At 32.5% G+C, this 18,458-nt stretch overlaps 2 protein-coding genes across 5 annotated transcripts; both read right to left on the bottom strand.

Annotated features, from left to right (window-relative positions):
• Positions 1-4,504: 4,504 nt before the first annotated feature.
• LOC123909185 (metal transporter Nramp5-like) lies at positions 4,505-9,044 on the bottom strand. Of its 4 annotated transcripts, none has more exons than XM_045959964.1 (13): positions 8,751-8,889; positions 8,510-8,588; positions 8,358-8,398; positions 8,174-8,252; positions 7,675-7,779; positions 7,425-7,534; positions 6,711-6,892; positions 6,444-6,513; positions 6,157-6,330; positions 5,920-6,024; positions 5,688-5,819; positions 5,487-5,582; positions 4,506-5,095 (listed from the first exon to the last, which is right to left on the bottom strand). In XM_045959964.1, the coding sequence occupies exons 1-13, from the start codon at positions 8,808-8,810 to the stop codon at positions 4,766-4,768; spliced, it is 1,563 nt and encodes a 520-aa protein (XP_045815920.1). In that variant the 5' UTR covers positions 8,811-8,889; the 3' UTR covers positions 4,506-4,765. The 4 variants fall into 4 exon arrangements, with proteins under 4 accessions (XP_045815922.1, XP_045815920.1, XP_045815918.1 ...); XM_045959962.1 differs by having other exon boundaries at positions 4,507-5,095; positions 8,510-8,594; positions 8,751-9,044; XM_045959965.1 differs by having other exon boundaries at positions 4,507-5,095; positions 8,510-8,614; positions 8,751-8,876.
• A 7,469-nt stretch (positions 9,045-16,513) lies between these two features.
• On the bottom strand, positions 16,514-17,668 carry LOC123909186. Its single transcript, XM_045959967.1, has one exon. The coding sequence runs from the start codon at positions 17,616-17,618 to the stop codon at positions 17,127-17,129; it is 492 nt and encodes a 163-aa protein (XP_045815923.1). The 5' UTR covers positions 17,619-17,668; the 3' UTR covers positions 16,514-17,126.
• Between the last annotated feature and the right edge of the window lie 790 nt (positions 17,669-18,458).

Consider the following 18,458-nt stretch of genomic DNA (forward strand, 5'->3'; position numbering starts at 1 on the left):
AACTAAAATTAAATTTGTTTAGTAAATCTTACTTATTTATTAAAAAAAAGGTTGAAAGTTGTTTTTTTTATTATAATAAGATTAAAAGATATGTTTGATAATATATTATAATTTTTCTTAAAATATAGAAGCTGATTTTTTTTCTTTTTTCTTACTAGAGCTTTTAAAAAGTATTATTTGGCCTAACTTCTAAGGAAAAAGAAAAGAAAAAAAGGTTAGGAAAACGGTACCTTATTTTATTTAAGTCATTGTGTTTTTTTTGTCAAAAAAAAAAGTCATTGTGTTTTTTACTTGAAAAACAAGTATTTAAATTTAAAAAAAAAGAAAAATTTAAAACAAAATTAGGGATATTTTTTAGAAAAAATAAAATAGGAATATGCTTTTCTATTACATCTAGTTTTTTTCTTTTCAGAATTTGACTTCAAATATTATATATATACTTTTTTTTACTAAATATTATCTACTTAATTATTACACAAATATATAATTCTTTAACTTCATTTTAGTTTTATATTTTGTTTTCTATTTCAGTCTTTTACCTTTATAAATCATTGCACCGTTACCCTTTAGTTATCTATTTGTTAAAAATGTTGGAAAGTTCGGGGGACTGCCGAGAGAAACAAGGGATAATGCTCTAAGACCACAAGCGAGAAAAACACCACATCTCCACCTATATATATATATATATATATATAGGGTCTGTTTGGCAAGCCAAAAAAGCTAGCTTATAGCTTATGGCTTATAAGTTAAAAGACCTGTTTGATAACAGTCTTTTCAAAAAGAGCTTATAACTTATTTTACTAACTTATAGCTTATTTTTCAGAAACTATTTCAAGTAGCTTCTGAGCTTATAACTTCTAGCTTATCATTTTTTCTTCCAATTTTATCTTAAATACATTTTTATCCTTTAAAATTTATTACAATTGAAAACAAAATAAGTATGTTATATACCGTATTATTTTTTTATGTTTGTCCTTGTTTTTATTCCTGAAACGTTGCTGTAAGTACCCATATATTATCACCGTTTTATTTCTATGTATCATTACTTTTGATTTATCCTTTTATATATATGTTACCCCGTATAAGGAAATTGTTTGTTATTACCTGTACGTACCTATATTTGTTATAAAAACCTAAAAAATGTTAAATAAATTTGTTTGTTATAAAACCTAAAAAATGTTATGTTTAATCTTTTTTATAAAGTATAATCATTGAAATGAAAATAAATTTAAAACAAAACTTCAAAGAATAAAATTTAATTTAATAATATATAAAATATATATTAAATTAATAAATTTAAATAACTTTTTATAAAAAAAAAAATTATAAGAGGTTTTATTATATATTAAGAATGACCTTTTATGTCATTTTACGTTTATCAGTAAGTTGAACCGCTAATTTTACCAAACACTTCAATTAGCTTATAAGCCATAAGTCATCAACCATAAGCTATCAACAATCAGCTATAAGCTATAAGCTAGCTTATCAGCCAACCGCTATTTTTGCCAAATAGAGCCATAGTTAATGTGATTTATATACTCCTATATGATTAATAAGTAGAATCAGACAATCTCAATATGTGATTAATTATTTACACCGGTGTAAGATTCTGTATTTCAAAGGCATTTGATTTTGATCACAAGTCAGTCTGTCTATATGAGAGTCGTTTTCATGAACAAAAACAAAGCGATAAATGGACTCTTAGATTCCAATCCATTGCAAAGTCTTTGTCATTTTCATAATTATATATCTTTGATATATATAAATATCAATCCAATTATTCCGGAATGGTGTATTAATCAGTAAATAAATATGAAAACAAAACTATATATTAAAAAATAATTAGGTAGGGATTGATGATTGGCAGAGCTTACTTAAGCCATAAAATAAAATATTACGGTAACGGCCTGCAAAGTGCATGTTTCTAGTTGCCATGGCTTCTATGGTGCAGTTTGGCATATGCTATATGTTGTCTAGCATTTTAAAGGTGATAATATAATAAAATACTGAACATATAATGTGAAAACGTTTGGATAGAAAATATACTTGTTCATTCAGGCCTTTTTAAAAATCATGCTACATAAAAATTTCATTTCAAGACATGTGTGACCGTATAGATTGATTTCATATTATTATTATTATTATTATTACTTTCAATATATTAAAACTGAAATTTGAAAGTGAGAGTGGTTTGGTTATTTAGGAGAGCCAAACACTTAGAACCTAATCTTAATTGACTTGTGATTTTGTTGATAAGATAAAATGGATTTGCGTCCATTTATCTTTTGTTGCATGTGTTGTCATCATCTCAGCTGTCCATTCATTTTTTTTCTTCTTTAAAACCGTTTCTTTTAATTTATCTCTTTATTAGCTGTTAGATCAAGAGCAGGAGGAGGAATGACTGAATAGAAGGGGCAACAGAGGATCCAAACTCAGATAAAATAGGTGGTTCAATGGAGTTAGAATATCTTTGAACCTGCTAGACGTGGTAAAAATTAAAACTTCATATCCAATCAAATTCGGGTATCCCAAGAGGAATTCGTGTTATATTTTGACACTTGTTTATTAAAAAAGAAAGAAGGAAAGCTCAAAACTACATTACTTACCCATTTAATTTTTTAAAACAAAAATTAAAGGAAACTATTTAATTAAGACTCGCCTAAAAATAAAGAAATAAACAAATGTAAATTGTGATGGATTCGAGGTGAGTGTGTCCCCATTATATTCCACACCACCATATTTTGAAATGGAGAAAACTTAAACCTGAATTGAAATCCAATCAATTCAGGTTTTCTTCATCAAAGTCGGGGGCATGTACCCATCAGTCCGGATTCTATTGTTACGACTAAGGCACATATGTTAGCATTTTTTATTTTAAAATCGCTTATTTCAATACAAAATTTCTATTTTAGATTCTTTAACATGTGTGGTCTGAGTGGTTATGGATACTAACAAAGTATAAGATGTGATAAATTGGCCTATATTTCAAAATGTGTCAAGCAATTAAGAGAATTCCTTGGATTCACATGATATTATAGATGGTTTATTAAGGTTTATGCTAGGGTGGCAGCCACACTTACTGGCCTTTTTAAACAAGAGGCATACTGCCGGAACAAAGAGGAAACATATTCTTTGCAGTCACAGATTTGCCGCATTTACGCATACATTTGGCACGTTGTCCGTCATTGGATCATGATCGAATGGTCTAAATTTTAATGTAGTTAAAATATCGAATTTAAAATTTAGACCGTTCAATCTCAATTCAACGACTGTGAATGTGTCAAATGCATGCATACGGCAAATTTGCGAATGCAGGAAACCATATGGTCCAGCAAAGAGGCAGACAAGGCCATCAATGAATAAAAAATTCATGACTTCAACACCTGTGTTGGCAATACCAAACTTTCAACAACCTCTTACTTTATAAACTGATCTTACTCTATGAACTGATGCATCAGAAATGGGAGTAGGAACAATGTTACATCAGAATGGTCATCCTATAGATTACGTTTCGAACCTAAGTTGCAAAAGAAATCTGCATATGTCAGAGAATTTTTGGCCTTAACTGAAGCATTAGTTAAGTTTATTGTCTTACTCCCTCCGGAATGAAATATAGGCAAAAAAGACGGTTGAAAAGTTGATGTATGTATTTTTTTTCAACTACCTTTTTGCCTATATTTCATTCCGGAGGGTTTGTGTGACACATTGTGAAGATTGTTGGAGAGTGTTTTGTGTGACACATTGTGAAGCTAAATGGTATGCCAAAAATATGTATCCGATAGAGATAATAAGGTGTTCACTAGCGATTTTTGGAAAAATCTTGTTTCTCAGTTACAAGGTACTACTCTAGCCATGAGTTCGCGGCCTACCATTCACAAACGGACGACCAATCTGAAATTCTCAACAATTGTCTTGAAATGTACCTAAGGTGCCTCATATTCAATAATCGCGAGTCTTATTTGTACGAGTCCTTCAAGAAACTAATAGCTGGAAGTTGAAAACTCTTTGTTGTTAGTTGAACAACACAGTACACTTCCTATTCATCGTGAGTGCTTAATTAGAACCATAACACGTCCACAAATCCTAATTCAACCGGCAAAATTGTCAGGTCAGACACTGTGACGGGATTTGAAACTTGACTCCTCCACTTGTGTGTATGAGTTTTCTATAGCTATTGTGATTTCGTCTATCTACCAAATAAAAAAAGCAAACATAACAAAAGTACCATCTTTCTTCATAATCTATCTTTCATGCATGCATGCAAAAATTAAGCATTTTAACATCAAGTTATTCTTCATATGGGAAAAGTACAAAATGGTAAAGGTAGCCCTTGTTCTTCTTTTAGTTATGCTTTTCTGTTCTTTTAAATTTTCTACAATGAAAATGAAACCTTCATTAATTTTGTGTCCAACATTTATAAGGCCAAATTTGTGTTAACTTATAGTTTATGAGAGATTCTCAACTAATATACATATTTGGTACTTATGAAGAAATTAGACAAGAAATGATTCTGAAGAAATCAAAATGCAGAATCTAATTTTATCTAATAGAGTAGCTATTATTTAGAAGACAGTAATTACTGTAACATCCTTTCAACTTGTGTTTTTCTATAAATGTTTTCTATAATTGAAATTACAATCAATTTCTATCATTCTAACAATCAGTCATACTCATACAAACATTGGTCATTAGAATAACTTTAAAGCTATATGAATATTCCATTTTACATACAAAAGCCCTTCTTGCTGTGCAATGCATTGGTCCTTTATTCTGGCAATGGGATATCAGCTAAGTCTTCTCTATAAGGAACATGGCTCAACTCTAATTGACCATGATCCATTCCTTTTTCCACTTGGTTTTGTGTTACCGTGTCATTTTTTGTCTCGATAAATGTCTCAACCGTGTCTTTTCTAAAGGTGAGGTAGATAACTGAGAGAATATAAAATGCCATTAGAGGAAACACTATAATCCCAATGAACACATTTGCCACCTTTGGTAGACTACTATGAATTAGCCACTTCACAAAAGAAGTACTGAGGTAGTATACATTGATACCAATGATCCCAGAGCCTAGTATCCATGAGATTGTAATGATCTGCACAAAGATTGTGTCACATTTTTTCAATGTTTAATTAAGAATCAAGGTTATCAGACTCGCGAGTCTACTCAAACTCGTAAAGAGTCCATAGACTCGACTCGTAGACCCGACCCGTAGACTCATACGAGTCTGTGGAAAGTTAAAAATGACTTCTACACACACATGCACACACGCGCGCGCACCCGCACACGCGTGTGCAGGCGCACACACACAAATATTTAAATTACTCATAAATACAAACTTGTTAACAAAAAAATTCTATAATAAAACCAAAAAAAATATAGCAAAAAAAAGTTGTATGAGTCTACCTGCGAGTTTGATATCCATGTTAAGAATATCTCTAATCTTATCTTAGCATACATATAGAGGATAGAAAAGGATAACTCACAATCATTGAATTCTTGTGAGGTCCCATTTTGGTACTACTGCTGCTAAACTTAAGGAGTGGAATTAAAGCGAAAGGAAGCTCAAAAGAAAGTATCATCTGCAAAACAAAGAATCTGAATTAGAATGCTTGTGCTTCAAGTTAACGCAGCATGTGTGAATGTATAAACGAATGAAAAGATGACAAAATCTAGAGTGTACAAACTGATGCAATGATGATAAGCCGACTAGAACCAGAAGAACCGCCAACTATGGCAACAACAAGGCTAGGTGCTATGGCAATGCACCTAGTCATCAAGTTTCTTTTCCATCTTTTCATCCTTATGTTCAAGAAACCCTATAAAACCAATCAACCAAACAATCTAAATTAAGTAAATCGTTCAACAAAACACCTTTTATTCATTTTTATGTATTTTTTTATGATACTTCTAAATTACCTGCATGATGTACTGCCCTGCATAGGTTCCGGTGATGGTAGAACTTTGTCCTGAGGCAAGCAATGCTATGGCATAAATGGTTGAGCTCGATTTTCCCAACACATTCTACATACAAGTTTAATGGATATCAAAATTAATACATATGAGATATAACTTGGTGCATAGTTACGATTAAACTTAATAATATCATGCTTTGACCATTGCAACTTATTACTAGTAGTGAATTAAATTAAGAACCTTGAGAAGGAAAGAAGCGGAGTTAAGGGTAAGATCGTTGCAGCGTTCAACATCATCTCCAGAAAGATCACTGGCAGAACAAACAGTGCCAGACACAGAAATCATTGCGACATTGATTAAAAACGCCACAAACAAAGCAATGCCACTCTCATAGAGAAAGTATCTACATGCATCCTGCATAATCAAACAGATAAGTTTCTATGTTTAGTATAAATTTTACTAAGAAAAGCTAGCCTTAAGGTCTATCAATTAGGCACAAAATCGAGTATAGTTCTAGAGTGCCTTACATTGATGCCTCCCACAGAACTAGGTACTTTTCGAGATAGCACCAGTGCAGAATGGAGGAAAAGATTGTGCCTGCATTTTGTCCAAAGCAGAATTTATAAATTTTGGTGCTACATGTTAATGAAATAAAATGTTACTATATTACTTAACAATATTTATTTTATAAAATTAGTGATGAACCAGGACTAGTACTTCATTAAATTATGGTCTTCAAATAAAAAACGAGTACTAATTGGCATGGAAAAGTTATAGGGGAAAAGAAATAATACGGCATGATAAGGGCGCCCAATAGGGCAATAGCATCGCCTACGGTTCCTTCACCGGCAAGTTTGGGTATAAACATTCCCTTTAGTAGATCAGAAACTGGGGGATTTACATAGCTCATTTCAGCAAAGAAACATCCCGCCATTACAAATACTAGGATTGTTATCAGTAGTTCCAACTTCCTCACCTGTTCAAAACAGGTAAATATATGATCTTAAGGGTGAATGTATGCATTCCGAGGTGTGAAGTGGGAGATATTTGAACACACATGTAAATTACTCATAAATACAAACTTGTTAACAAAAAATTCTATAATATAGACACAATTCATAAATGCAAACCATGTTCTCTAGAGTTCAACTACAATTCAGTTTAGAAAATACAGACACTAGATAAAAAAAAAAGTAAAACATGATTTCATACACCAGAAATCCAAGTCCTCTTCAATAACAATACTAGTTACTTGAATATAGACTCAAATATAATATTATCTTAATCCTCTGGTTCATAGGAGAAAGGGTCCTTGTAAGTTGTCAACCACAGTTCCAACGAGCGGTAAGTAAAGTCTGGACGAGAGTCAAATCAAATTTGAGGACAAATTCTTTTCAGTTTAAAACTTGCAAACCATAACAAAAACATCATCATTCGACTTTAATATCTTATTCAAAGATATTTTATAATTGTTCATATTTCATAGTTAATGCAAAAAGCAAAATTACCCCAAACCTCTGCAGACTCAAAAGCAAGAGAGTGCTGCAGCCAGTCAACAGAACTCCTGCCCATAATGGGATGTTGAATAGTATGTTAAGTGCAAAGGCTGTCCCAATCACTGTCACAATCAAGTTTAGATAAACATTAGTAACTATACTACAAAGTCAATCATATTGTAAATTGTTAAGCTAAATGATTTTGATTGAAAGGAATAAAATATAAAAAGACGGTCGGATAAAATAAAAAACAAATTAGAACCTTCAGGTATGTCAGCAGCTATGACAGCAACCTCTGCTAATAACCATAAACAATACTTCACAAATAATGGATATTCAACTTTACATACTTCTGAAAGATGTTTCCCTGTCAAATGTAAATAACAATGATAAAAAAGAATCACATACATAGCTTATGCTACTAATATCAACTATTAGATCAAACTGATTATACAGGAATAGTAGTAAGTTGATGATTGACTTAAGTTTTATCATTTTTTTTTTGGAGTAAGCCAGGTATCCTCTACATGCAACTACCCCTCGAGTCTTGTGGGACATAAATGGGCGGCAAAATCTCTTTAAGAGTTTTAACGTTGTTGTGTGCCCAAGTCAGGGATCAAACCCAAGATCTTGGTTAAGCTAGAAGAGACCTGCGCAATCTCATCTAAGCGCTCTTGGGTAGGTTTTATAATTTCTAGTTAGGCCGTATCTCTAACATGACAAGTGACAACCATGAGACTTTAATTTTTCTAAATACTCACCGGTGGTTACGCCGAGATTTGCAGCCAATGACTGAATTATAAGGGCAAATATGAGTCCAATAAGTATGATCCACAGCAGCTGAAAACATCACAAACATATCCATTTCAAAACTTATTCAGTTTTTAAAGCAAATGTTAAGTCGGGGATCGAATCCTGGACCTCTTTCTTAATAAATTTTTTTACCTCATATCTGTGGTTAGCTCCAGCTTGCAAATCAGTTTCCACTGTTAAAATAACAAAGAATAAACCAATAAGCACAAAGATGAGTTACTTACTGTTTCCAGGATCAAGGTAAGCCAAGGAAAAGAGTAAAAACACAAAGATGAGTTACTTACTATTTCCAGGATCAAGGTAAGCCAAGGAAACAAGAAAACCAGGACCAACATATGGCAAGAATTTTCTCCATCCTGATTTCTGTGTCTATTAATGAATGCATCAAGCTACCAAAGAATTAATCAATGTAATAATGTACTAATGCTAAAATAAACCATTGACTAGTTACAAGTGAACCAAACATGAAAACTTGAATGAAAAATATGATTAAGAAAAAAAGGTACAAAGAGAAAGAAGAAGTACCTCATGATGATTTGAAGATGTTTCCATAACTTGATGTTGTTGCTGCATCAAGTTTGCCATTACTCTTTCTCTGATCTGCTTATCACATTCACTTTGTGACTTTTGTTTTTCCAAGAGAGACTCAATTGGATTCAGTCATCATAATAATAAACAAAGAAATAAAAAAGTGTTTTCTATTTGTTTTTACACATAAATTAATTAATTATTACAACTTGTTATGTACTGGTCTTAGATGAGTAGGTAGGATTACATACATTACATAATATACTAATGAAGTTGTTCAGGATTCAAATCACTTATTTGTTAAATTTTAACTTTTAAGAATGGACTGCGTCAAAAAATAACTTTTAAGAATGGATCATGTCATGTCATGTCATCATCAGTGATCCACAAAACAAGTGTTTGGTAATTCCCTCCGTACAACAATATTTATCACATTTGTAAATAAATTGGGAGCATTAAATTAAATGAACATGTTAGAAGATCAATTTCTTAGGTGGCATTCTCTCAAAAAAATTAATTTTACCTGGCAATTTCTCACAATTCATTTAGAGCATCACCAATAGAGAGTTTTATAGGCTAATGATACGGTACCTTATTTTTTTATTATTGGAATTCCATGACGTGACACAGAGGATATCAAAATTGATGATACCTATCATCAATTTAATGTTATTTTTATTATTATTATTATTTTTTTTTGGTATATAAAATCAATTTAATGTCTCTATTAAAAAAAACTAATTTAATAGCTTCCATATATTTGATATGTCAAAACATTACCATTTGACATTCAATGGCCTCTTGATCTTCGATTTTTTTTTCTTTTTTTACTAACATTAATTTGATGATATTTCATATTATTATATATATTACACAATTTCTATTTGTTTTGTTCTCAAATCATTTTTTTCATTATATATTTCCCGTCGTATTTATGCATTTTTCACCATTTTTTATTTATTGTCATGTATTTCTCATTATATTTAATTACTAATGTATTTATCTACGTCTTTATTAAATTAAATAAATTTTATATTTTTATTTTTATTTAGACAATAAAAAAATAAATATAGAAGGGACCACTTGTTATTAATATATGATAATCAAAAAGTGGTATCACAATTGGATAAAAATATGTAAGAGTTGCATAAATATTATATGTTGTTATAGGGACCACTTGTTAGTAATGTATGATACCCAAAGTGGTATCACCATTGGAAATGTTCTATATATCAACAAATTATCGAATTCAAAACATAAATGATTGTATTAAGTATTAACTACATTAAATAAAATACTATTTCGTAAATTTTGAAAATAGAAAATTCAACTATATATTAATTTCAAAATATGAAACATTATGCTGGCAACATGTTATTACCTAAAGAGGTTACTGAAATTCATGTGGATATGTTCTGGTGAATAACCGAGTGGAAATAAGAATAAAAAAAAAATGTCAAGCTTTGGAAGATACTGAAATATAACATATTTATTAGAAATCACCTCACTAAGATTGGCATAGGAAAATGTCAAGCTTTGGAATGAAATTCATGTGGATATGTTCTTGGTGTTGTTGTGTTTGTATATTTTATTATTGTTGTTATAAGAAAATGGCATGTTGCTCCATTTGCTTTGTACGTTGTGGTCAATCGGTTGCGGTTTCATATATGTGTCATTTAATTGCCTTTAGTTAACAATCTATATGTGTCATAAGCCATTCATATAAATTCCTTCACAAAAAAAAGCCATTCATATAAATGACAATAGCTCGAAGATTTTTACCCAAGCTCCACTACCAAGACCAATGTTTAATCTTACCACCGAACGGTTTCATTTGATTTGTTTCATGATTTTAAGTTTTGCGTTATAATCACTATAACAAGCTTTATCTTGAATTTTATTTGTTTTGTAATATTATACTTATATTGAATATTAACATTCAATATTTGATGTAGAGTAATGAGTCGGAGTAGCAAACAAGTTCTTCAATAGCCAAGTTTTTGGACGACCTCTATAAACGACATAAAGTTTCGCAAGCATCATGTCAGACGAATCACGAATGAAGCCAAAAAAGTCTGGTAAGTTAAAACCTAAATTGTTTCTGATAAGACCCTCATAACTAGCTCTAACCGGGGAACCTAAACTACCGTCAACATCGAGGATCACACAAGAGAAGTTTTCATTGTTCCATTTGATGAACCTGTACCAACGTGATTACAGGAGAAAAAAGATGTGAAAATCTCGACCAAGCTCTGGATGTTGAAGGATAGCTGATTTAGGGACAAAGATTCATAGTTTAAATAAATTAAATTATGATATCTCCATATACACCAAACACCAGCCGAGGAAGAATTAGCTTTGGGACCCATGGAGCCGACCTTGAGCTAATCATGTGCGTCAATTAAAGAGAAGAAAGTTCGGTCATTGAATTCAATGTGGTGCCAAAGGTTTTAGAGAATGTATAGTCCTGAACACAATGAAGGAAAGTCGTTTCCTGGAGGCCACATCGAGTAAAAATAGAGAAAGTGTCCAACTTCCGATTATTGAGTAAGGATAAAGTAGGAATCGAATTATGACAGGCTAACCGTAAGAAAAAGATGATATTTGCATGTAACTACTTTACTTTAAATAAAATGCAGAAAGTCAAAAATTTAGAAATAAAAAGATGATCTTCGAAGGTAACTACTCTACTTTATTTTATGTGTGCAGCAAATTTGAATTGTGTTAAGTTGTTTTTGTAATAAAAATAAATTTAAATTATATTGGTCTTCATATTTTCATAAAAGTAAAATTTAGATCCCTTATTAAAAAATGATTTTTTGGGCTTAATTTTTTTTTCAAACTTTTAGTCATTATTTAATTATTGGCATTTTAATTTTTGAAGTAGCAAAATTTGTTACACAGAATTTTAAAGACAAAAAAATTCGGTGTGACTTATTAAACATATTAGTGTAATTTATAATTTTTTGTGTTAGATAATTAAGAAATTTGAAATATTAAAATGTTAATTTTTATAGTTACTTTTTAACATGTGCTTGACACGGGTCCGGATACTAGTTAAATAAAATACCATTTCGTAAATTTTGAAAATAGAAAATTCAACTATATATTAATTTCACAATACGGAGTACCTTCGTATCCAGTATCCTTCCATGATAAGTTATCAAAATGCAATCATGACCATAAATTACTTATTACTTATGCAATTGTGATATATTTCTTTATTGCAAAAGCTTAAAATGGAAAGAATCACCAATTTTTCATGTCGTATTCTACGCAGGATGGAATATTATTTGAGATATTTGAACAAAATCTATATCTATATAATTAAAAAAAATCTCAAGGAAATATGTGTGCGCTATAGGTAGCTTAAGGACCAAACCGATCTTCGAATTCGAAGTTGAAATCCGAAACTTAAGTTTGCTTTGCTAGATAGCTTTTCCTATACAAGAGGTAGGTGTGGGTGTATGTGTAAGGGCTCCAATGCAGTAATCGCATGACTTCAAGATTTTTTGACTGCATGGAATCTAAGTCCGTGTGTGTCGTTCTCTTAATAAACAACATTTTCTTTAATCCTACGTGGCACATTCACTATTCAATTCTTACGTGAATTTTTTTTTTTTTTTTACAATAACAAAATGATATTCATTCATTCAAATTGATATATTACATCAAATACAACCACATAATCAACATCGCTAAAAACGTAAAGGATGAATCTGCGAACAAAACTCACAGCATCCGAGTTAATAGCATACAACGGCAAAATGCCTACAACAAATAATATGATAAACTTAAAGTCACCGAAGTATCCATGCCTCCGGATCTGCAGCGTTGAAGCCCAAATCATTGGTTGAATCTGTAATTGACTGAAGCCGATCTTTTCAATAGAAATCAAATGAACATCGCACAATACGGGACAACAAAAACGTCGCACAAGACGACGAACAACACAACGCCGCACTCAGACGGCGAAATCACAAAAAAGAAAACACAAAAGAAAAACTTGATCAACGTGAAGATCACTTATTTAAATAAAGAAGAAAAGGAAAAACAATTATGAGAGGTGATTTTGGGTCAAAAATTGACCCTAAAACCACCCCTCCTTGATAGATCAAGAAGGAAAAAAAAATCCTAGATAAAATGCAAGATTTACAACATTTAATTCTTCGTTAATTCTCTTTTCTCTCACAACTTATTCCTTATTCCTTAGTGGCAGATCTAGTCTCCTATACTGATGTTGATTGGGGAGGATGTCCCGATACTAGACGATCCACATCAGGATATTGTGTGTTTTTGGGTGACAATTTGATTTCGTGGTCGTCCAAACGTCAATCTACTCTATCTCGTTCTAGTGTCGAGGCCGAATACAGAGGGGTGGCTAATGTTGTTTCTGAGTCTTGTTGGATTCACAATCTCCTCTTGGAATTGCATTGTCCAGTTCGAAAGGCTACATTGTGACAATGTGAGTGTCATTTATCTATCTGGGGAACTCTGTTCAACACCAACGCACAAAGCACATTGAAATGGATATTCATTTTGTGAGGGAAAAAGTTGCACGTGGAGAGGTTCGTGTTCGTCATGTCCCTTCTCGTTATCAAATAGCTGACATCTTCACTAAGGGATTGCCTCTCATTCTTTTTGAGGATTTTCAAAACAGTCTCAGCGTTCGTGACCCTCCCGTTTCGATTGCGGCGGTGTGATAAAATATGAAATAATCATTATTAGTTTGGATTACTATTGATCGTATATTATTGTATATTAATGATTATTATTTATTTGGTGTTGACCGTATATTATTAGTTACCTTAGATATAACCTTAAGAGTAGCCTTATGTTACACTTGATAACAGCTAGCAATTCTTGTATATATGGATTGAATCATGGAATAAACAAGTCAAGGAATTATATTGGTTTCAAATGTAAAAATAAGTTAACTAACATGCATTTCTTTTTACTTAACCAGAATCAGTTCCTTTGAGTTGATGAATTTGCAGCAAAACCAACGTGTCTAAAGCTGCTGACTGCCATGCTTGCTTACTGTCATTACAATCGAATAAAAAATGTCAATCATTCTCACAAATAGGACAGATTATTGGACATGGTACAAACCGCTCTTTCAATCGAATTCTCGTTTGTAGACACTCCTTGCAAATACGCCATAGCAAGTGCTTAGCTTTCGGTGGCGCGTGCACCTTCCAAATCCACTTCCAGACCTCAATACCTCATGTTCTGTTCTGGTTACATCAGCTAATGTGGGATTTAACATGTTATAACCTGATTTTACGCTGTAATTTTCGTAAACATCATCAACCCAAACAAATTTATCTTCTTCAACCGTATCAAATAAGGGAACAGCTATAATATAATTAGCAACATCTGTAGTAAATAGCATATTAATTTTATCACTATCCCATTCTTTCCCATTTGAACGCATAATTAAGTTGGTTAACAAACATATTAAACGCACCTCGTTCTTGTGGTGATTGCACCCATAAGCCATCTTTCTTCTTAAGCCAAGGTTCACTCATAATCTTTATTTTTGTACTATATCCTCCATCTACAATCATTCATGAGCCCTTGTCGTGCATTTCAAATGCTACGCCAAGCATAGCTCGGATTACTACCAAGATGAGAATCAAAGAGTAAGGAATTAGGAAAGTACCTCGCCTTATAGATTTTTGCCACAAGAGTGTTTAGTTTTGTCATAAGATTCCAACCTTGCTTGGTTGCCATGGCCAAATAAAATTAGTTTAATTATCAAAAAAGTATTTTATTTTTATGAGAAAAATTTAAAGTTGTTGGATATGCCTTGAAATCTCGGTAACAAGAAGTCAGAAAATTATGGTTTTGGGAGATTCTGCCTGCTCACGCCCAGGCGTGGGAGCTGGCGCCCAGGCGTGCAGAACTGGGATCAATTCTGCCTTCTCACGCCCAAGCGTGGGAGCTCACGCCCAAGCGCAGCGCGTTTTGACAGCATGTGTTGTTTTGCTGTTTTTTTGGGAAAAATCTTTTCTTTGAGGGTATTCTGACTTGGATTTGTTTTATTTTAAAATAGATTTGTTACTAGTTTTTTGGCATATATTTTTCTATAAATAGGGATCACTTTATTCATAGAAAAATTGAGAGAGAGAAAGGGAGCAACAATGTAGGGTTTTCAATTAGGATTTGCCGCCGACACAAGGCTAGGGTTTTAGAGAGAAACAAGAGGGGTTGTCTCTTGGTATAACTCTAGGGTTGGGCAAAGGGGATTGATTACACCTTGGGAAACACTTATCAAATTGAGTCTCTTGGCCACGGGAAGAGATTCGGGATTTGGGTAGAATTAGGATTAATTCTTGTAACTCAATTGGAACTCTTTGTAAAAGTTACTCGTTTGATATAGTGGAACGGAGGGGCTGCTCTCTCCCCCAGACTAGGTCATTATTGGACCGAACTGGGTAAACAAATATCGTATTCTTTCTTCTCCTTTATCTTGTTTATCTATTATTATTATTGCTTATTCCGCTTAATCATTGGTTGTCGTTCTATTGCTCCACACATCAAGTTCTTTTATGGGTGTGATTTTTATAGACGAATTCACAACAAAAGTGAAGGGATGCTAACCTAATCTAAGACAAAGAAAACTTTATGCATCTTCCTGAAGCAATGCCATTTTCTACTGCCAAACAAACTCTGAAAAAGTTGGATTTCATTGTTGACATGCTAGCGGACGTGAATTAAAAACCAAACACTAGATGTGCTCTAATGATGGTAAAATGGATTAACCTGCATAGTCGTAACTTGAGAAAAGATTCTCTCCGGTCAACTTTATATCCAATAAAATCTAGACCGTTCTTTTTCTTTTTTGACAAGTAGATCAAGTCAACAAAAACAATTGTAAGCTGCAGATTTTTTTGGAATTCCTATTGTAAATATTTCACGGGAGAGAATCCACACTCGTCTTAACCCATCCTGTCTAAAATAGAATAGGGGGTGAACAAACTATATCTCAAGTTGGCTGTCTATGATTTTTTAAATAATTAAAAATTGACAAAATCAATTTAAAAAGTGTAAAAAAATAAACATAAAGCCAATTTAAGATCAAACTATTTCTAAATATAATCAAGCTCCTTGCTGATGTTACAACTGTTTCGCTATTCCAAACATTTCCTAATTCAAATTCAATGGTGTAATTTTATGAAGAGAGAAAGTAGGTTTTTTATCATACAAGCATGAAGGTGAGAAAGTTAATTTGACTGTTCAAGGAAAGAATCGGACATTGTTACCTCCAAATGCTTAAGTTGAGCGTGGTTCAATCGAGCATGAATGTCAAGGACCTTATTAAGGCCATTGATGAGCAGTTTGTCTCATTTGATAAGGCTGGTGCCAACACACTGATCATAAAGTTCTCAACCATGAATTCGAAGCTCGCTGAGGTGAGAGGAGTGCGTGATCACATCATGCGTATGGGGATATAGCGGCTCAACTTAAGGATTTGGAGCTAACAATGTCTAATTAGGTTTCGGTGACCATGAAACAGAGTGAATACATTCTCAATTTATAGAGTCTTGCCCAATCTTGAAACGTGTTGCACTTTTTGAGGGTTAAATTTAAGCATTATTCAGTATGTGCATTAGATCAGAGGATAAGTAGGAAAAAGAGTGAACCAACTCAGCATGTTTTTTCCCAGGAATAGCAATCCACAACAACTCATTTGTGACTTAAAAATTGACTCATTGGGAGGAAAAAAAAAACAGGAAAAAATAATTTAGTTGGTAGCTAGTATTCACTCATTTAAAATTAAAGAGACGAAATTACAATACGTAAGGGTTGAGGTACTTGAGATTCTTTTCTTATTTATCTTGATGTATAAAATTTTTATCACTAAACTACTTAAAAGTATTGATTGCTACAATTAAATTCAATTTCAACTTTTACATCAAAAAAAAAATTCAATTTCAACTTTCTGAAAACCTCTTTTGATTATAAATGCACATATATATATTTATTCAAAGTTCATCTTATATTTTACAATAATTTTTTTTTACATAAATCGTGAAATCTTCTTATACCGTTGCTGGATACAAAATGAACTTTTAAGACTACATTATTTGGTTTGGTAAAAAAAAAAATACTACATTATTTGGTGTAATGAAGTGAATACACAATCCTTTTGATGTCATTAGCACCGTGTGCGGATGCATTACCATCTTTGAGGTGTTCGCTGAATGAGGCAATTCAATTCTTTGATGATTGTCCTCCGCATATTAGTTCTGTATTGGCCGCTGATATTTTGAAAATTCCTATCCCTCGTTTAGTTTCGGTGTAATTTTTTTCCAAAGTGTTTAGCCCTCATTGTAATAAAAATACTAAATTAAAGATCAAAGTATTTCAGAAAAGACCGAACCCGGCCCATTCAACATCGCCAACAGGTTGTGGCGACGATGCAATAGAAGACGACACTGTTGAAGGCCGGAATGGCGAGAGAGACTTTGTAGTCGACGAAAAAGACCACCGACCAAGCGTCTCCAGCTCCGATGTATAATCAAATTCAACCACTTTCTTTGGAACCGTCTTCCTTCTCCGTAGCCGCTTCAAAAAAGGCGAGAAGAAACAACCCGACGAAGCCACGATCTCGGGTTGGGCAAGGGGTCGCTCAAACTGCCATCTTTTAGACCGGACCTTAGGACTTGATCGGAAAGACCGTGTCCGAGGCTCCACGGGAGATAACTTGTAGGAGCCGAGTGGCGGCGGTGGCCTGAGCTTCAATGAGGGAGATTCCAACAGGTTGTGATGATGGGGTATGGGGAGTCCAGGTTTGATCTCCCATTTGAATGGAACTGCTCCTGGCTTCTTGAAAGAATAATCTTCCATCACAACCATATAGTTTATTCAATTTGATTATTATGTGTGCATTGCACTTAAAGTGAGGGCATTTGATTTTTATATTGACATTATTATAGGGTGACAATGCGAAATCAAAGGCATGGATTAGTGGGGGGAGTCTTGTCTTGGCCCACACTTGTGGAACTTGATATGAGTTGAGTAGCTGACTTTGTTTCTGTTTTTTGTCAAGACCAATTTTAATCTTATAAGTTCATTCATATCACTAAAATAGACAACAATCCTTTTCAGAAAATTATAGCGTTATTTTATTACTAACTTAAATTAGTGTTTTTTAGTCCGCAAGTATAATTCAGTTGATAAAAATATGACATTTTTATATGTATTTTATAAACTACTCCAAATAACATTTGAGTTTATAGTTTAACGTTTTTCTATAAATTTTATTCGTATTATCTAATCAATTAAAAAGATTAAATTTTACTATAAATTACAACTTCAATCCAGCCACTATTATATCCGCTATTGTTAATTATAAACTCATTTGTTATCGAATATTCGTTATTTCTTACTATACAAATATGTATTGCGCGATGTTATTTGCTAGTATTAGAAATTTGAAAAGCATCATAATAACAAGTGTCTTTGAGACACTAGCTAAAAAATCCAAAAAGAAAATATAATTACGCAAATTCTAAAACTATTTTATATATTAAGTTTGTTAATTAGTGTATTTAGTACCCCAAGAATTAGTTAGCATTGTCCCTGTAAACTTATCTTAGTTGACAGAAATATCACACTATATGTGTAGGGGTTGAGGTTCAAACCCCAAATATTCACTTATTTACTTTTAAGGTGGATTTTCTAACTATTAAACAA

The sequence above is a fragment of the Trifolium pratense genome, linkage group LG2 (genome assembly GCF_020283565.1).
Source record: "Trifolium pratense cultivar HEN17-A07 linkage group LG2, ARS_RC_1.1, whole genome shotgun sequence".
NCBI lineage: Eukaryota > Viridiplantae > Streptophyta > Magnoliopsida > Fabales > Fabaceae > Trifolium > Trifolium pratense.

Bases quoted from the DNA above. Each gene is read 5' to 3' on its own strand.
- LOC123909186 (XM_045959967.1), bottom strand. From the start codon at position 17,618: ATGGTTGTGATGGAAGATTATTCTTTCAAGAAGCCAGGAGCAGTTCCA.
- LOC123909185 (XM_045959962.1), bottom strand. From the start codon at position 8,810: ATGGCAAACTTGATGCAGCAACAACATCAAGTTATGGAAACATCTTCA. The intron at 8,595-8,750 runs GTACTTCTTCTT...ATTCATTAATAG, and splicing joins CATCTTCAAATCATCATGAG to ACACAGAAATCAGGATGGAG. The intron at 6,893-7,424 runs GTAATTTTGCTT...TGTTTTGAACAG, and splicing joins TGAGTCTGCAGAGGTTTGGG to GTGAGGAAGTTGGAACTACT.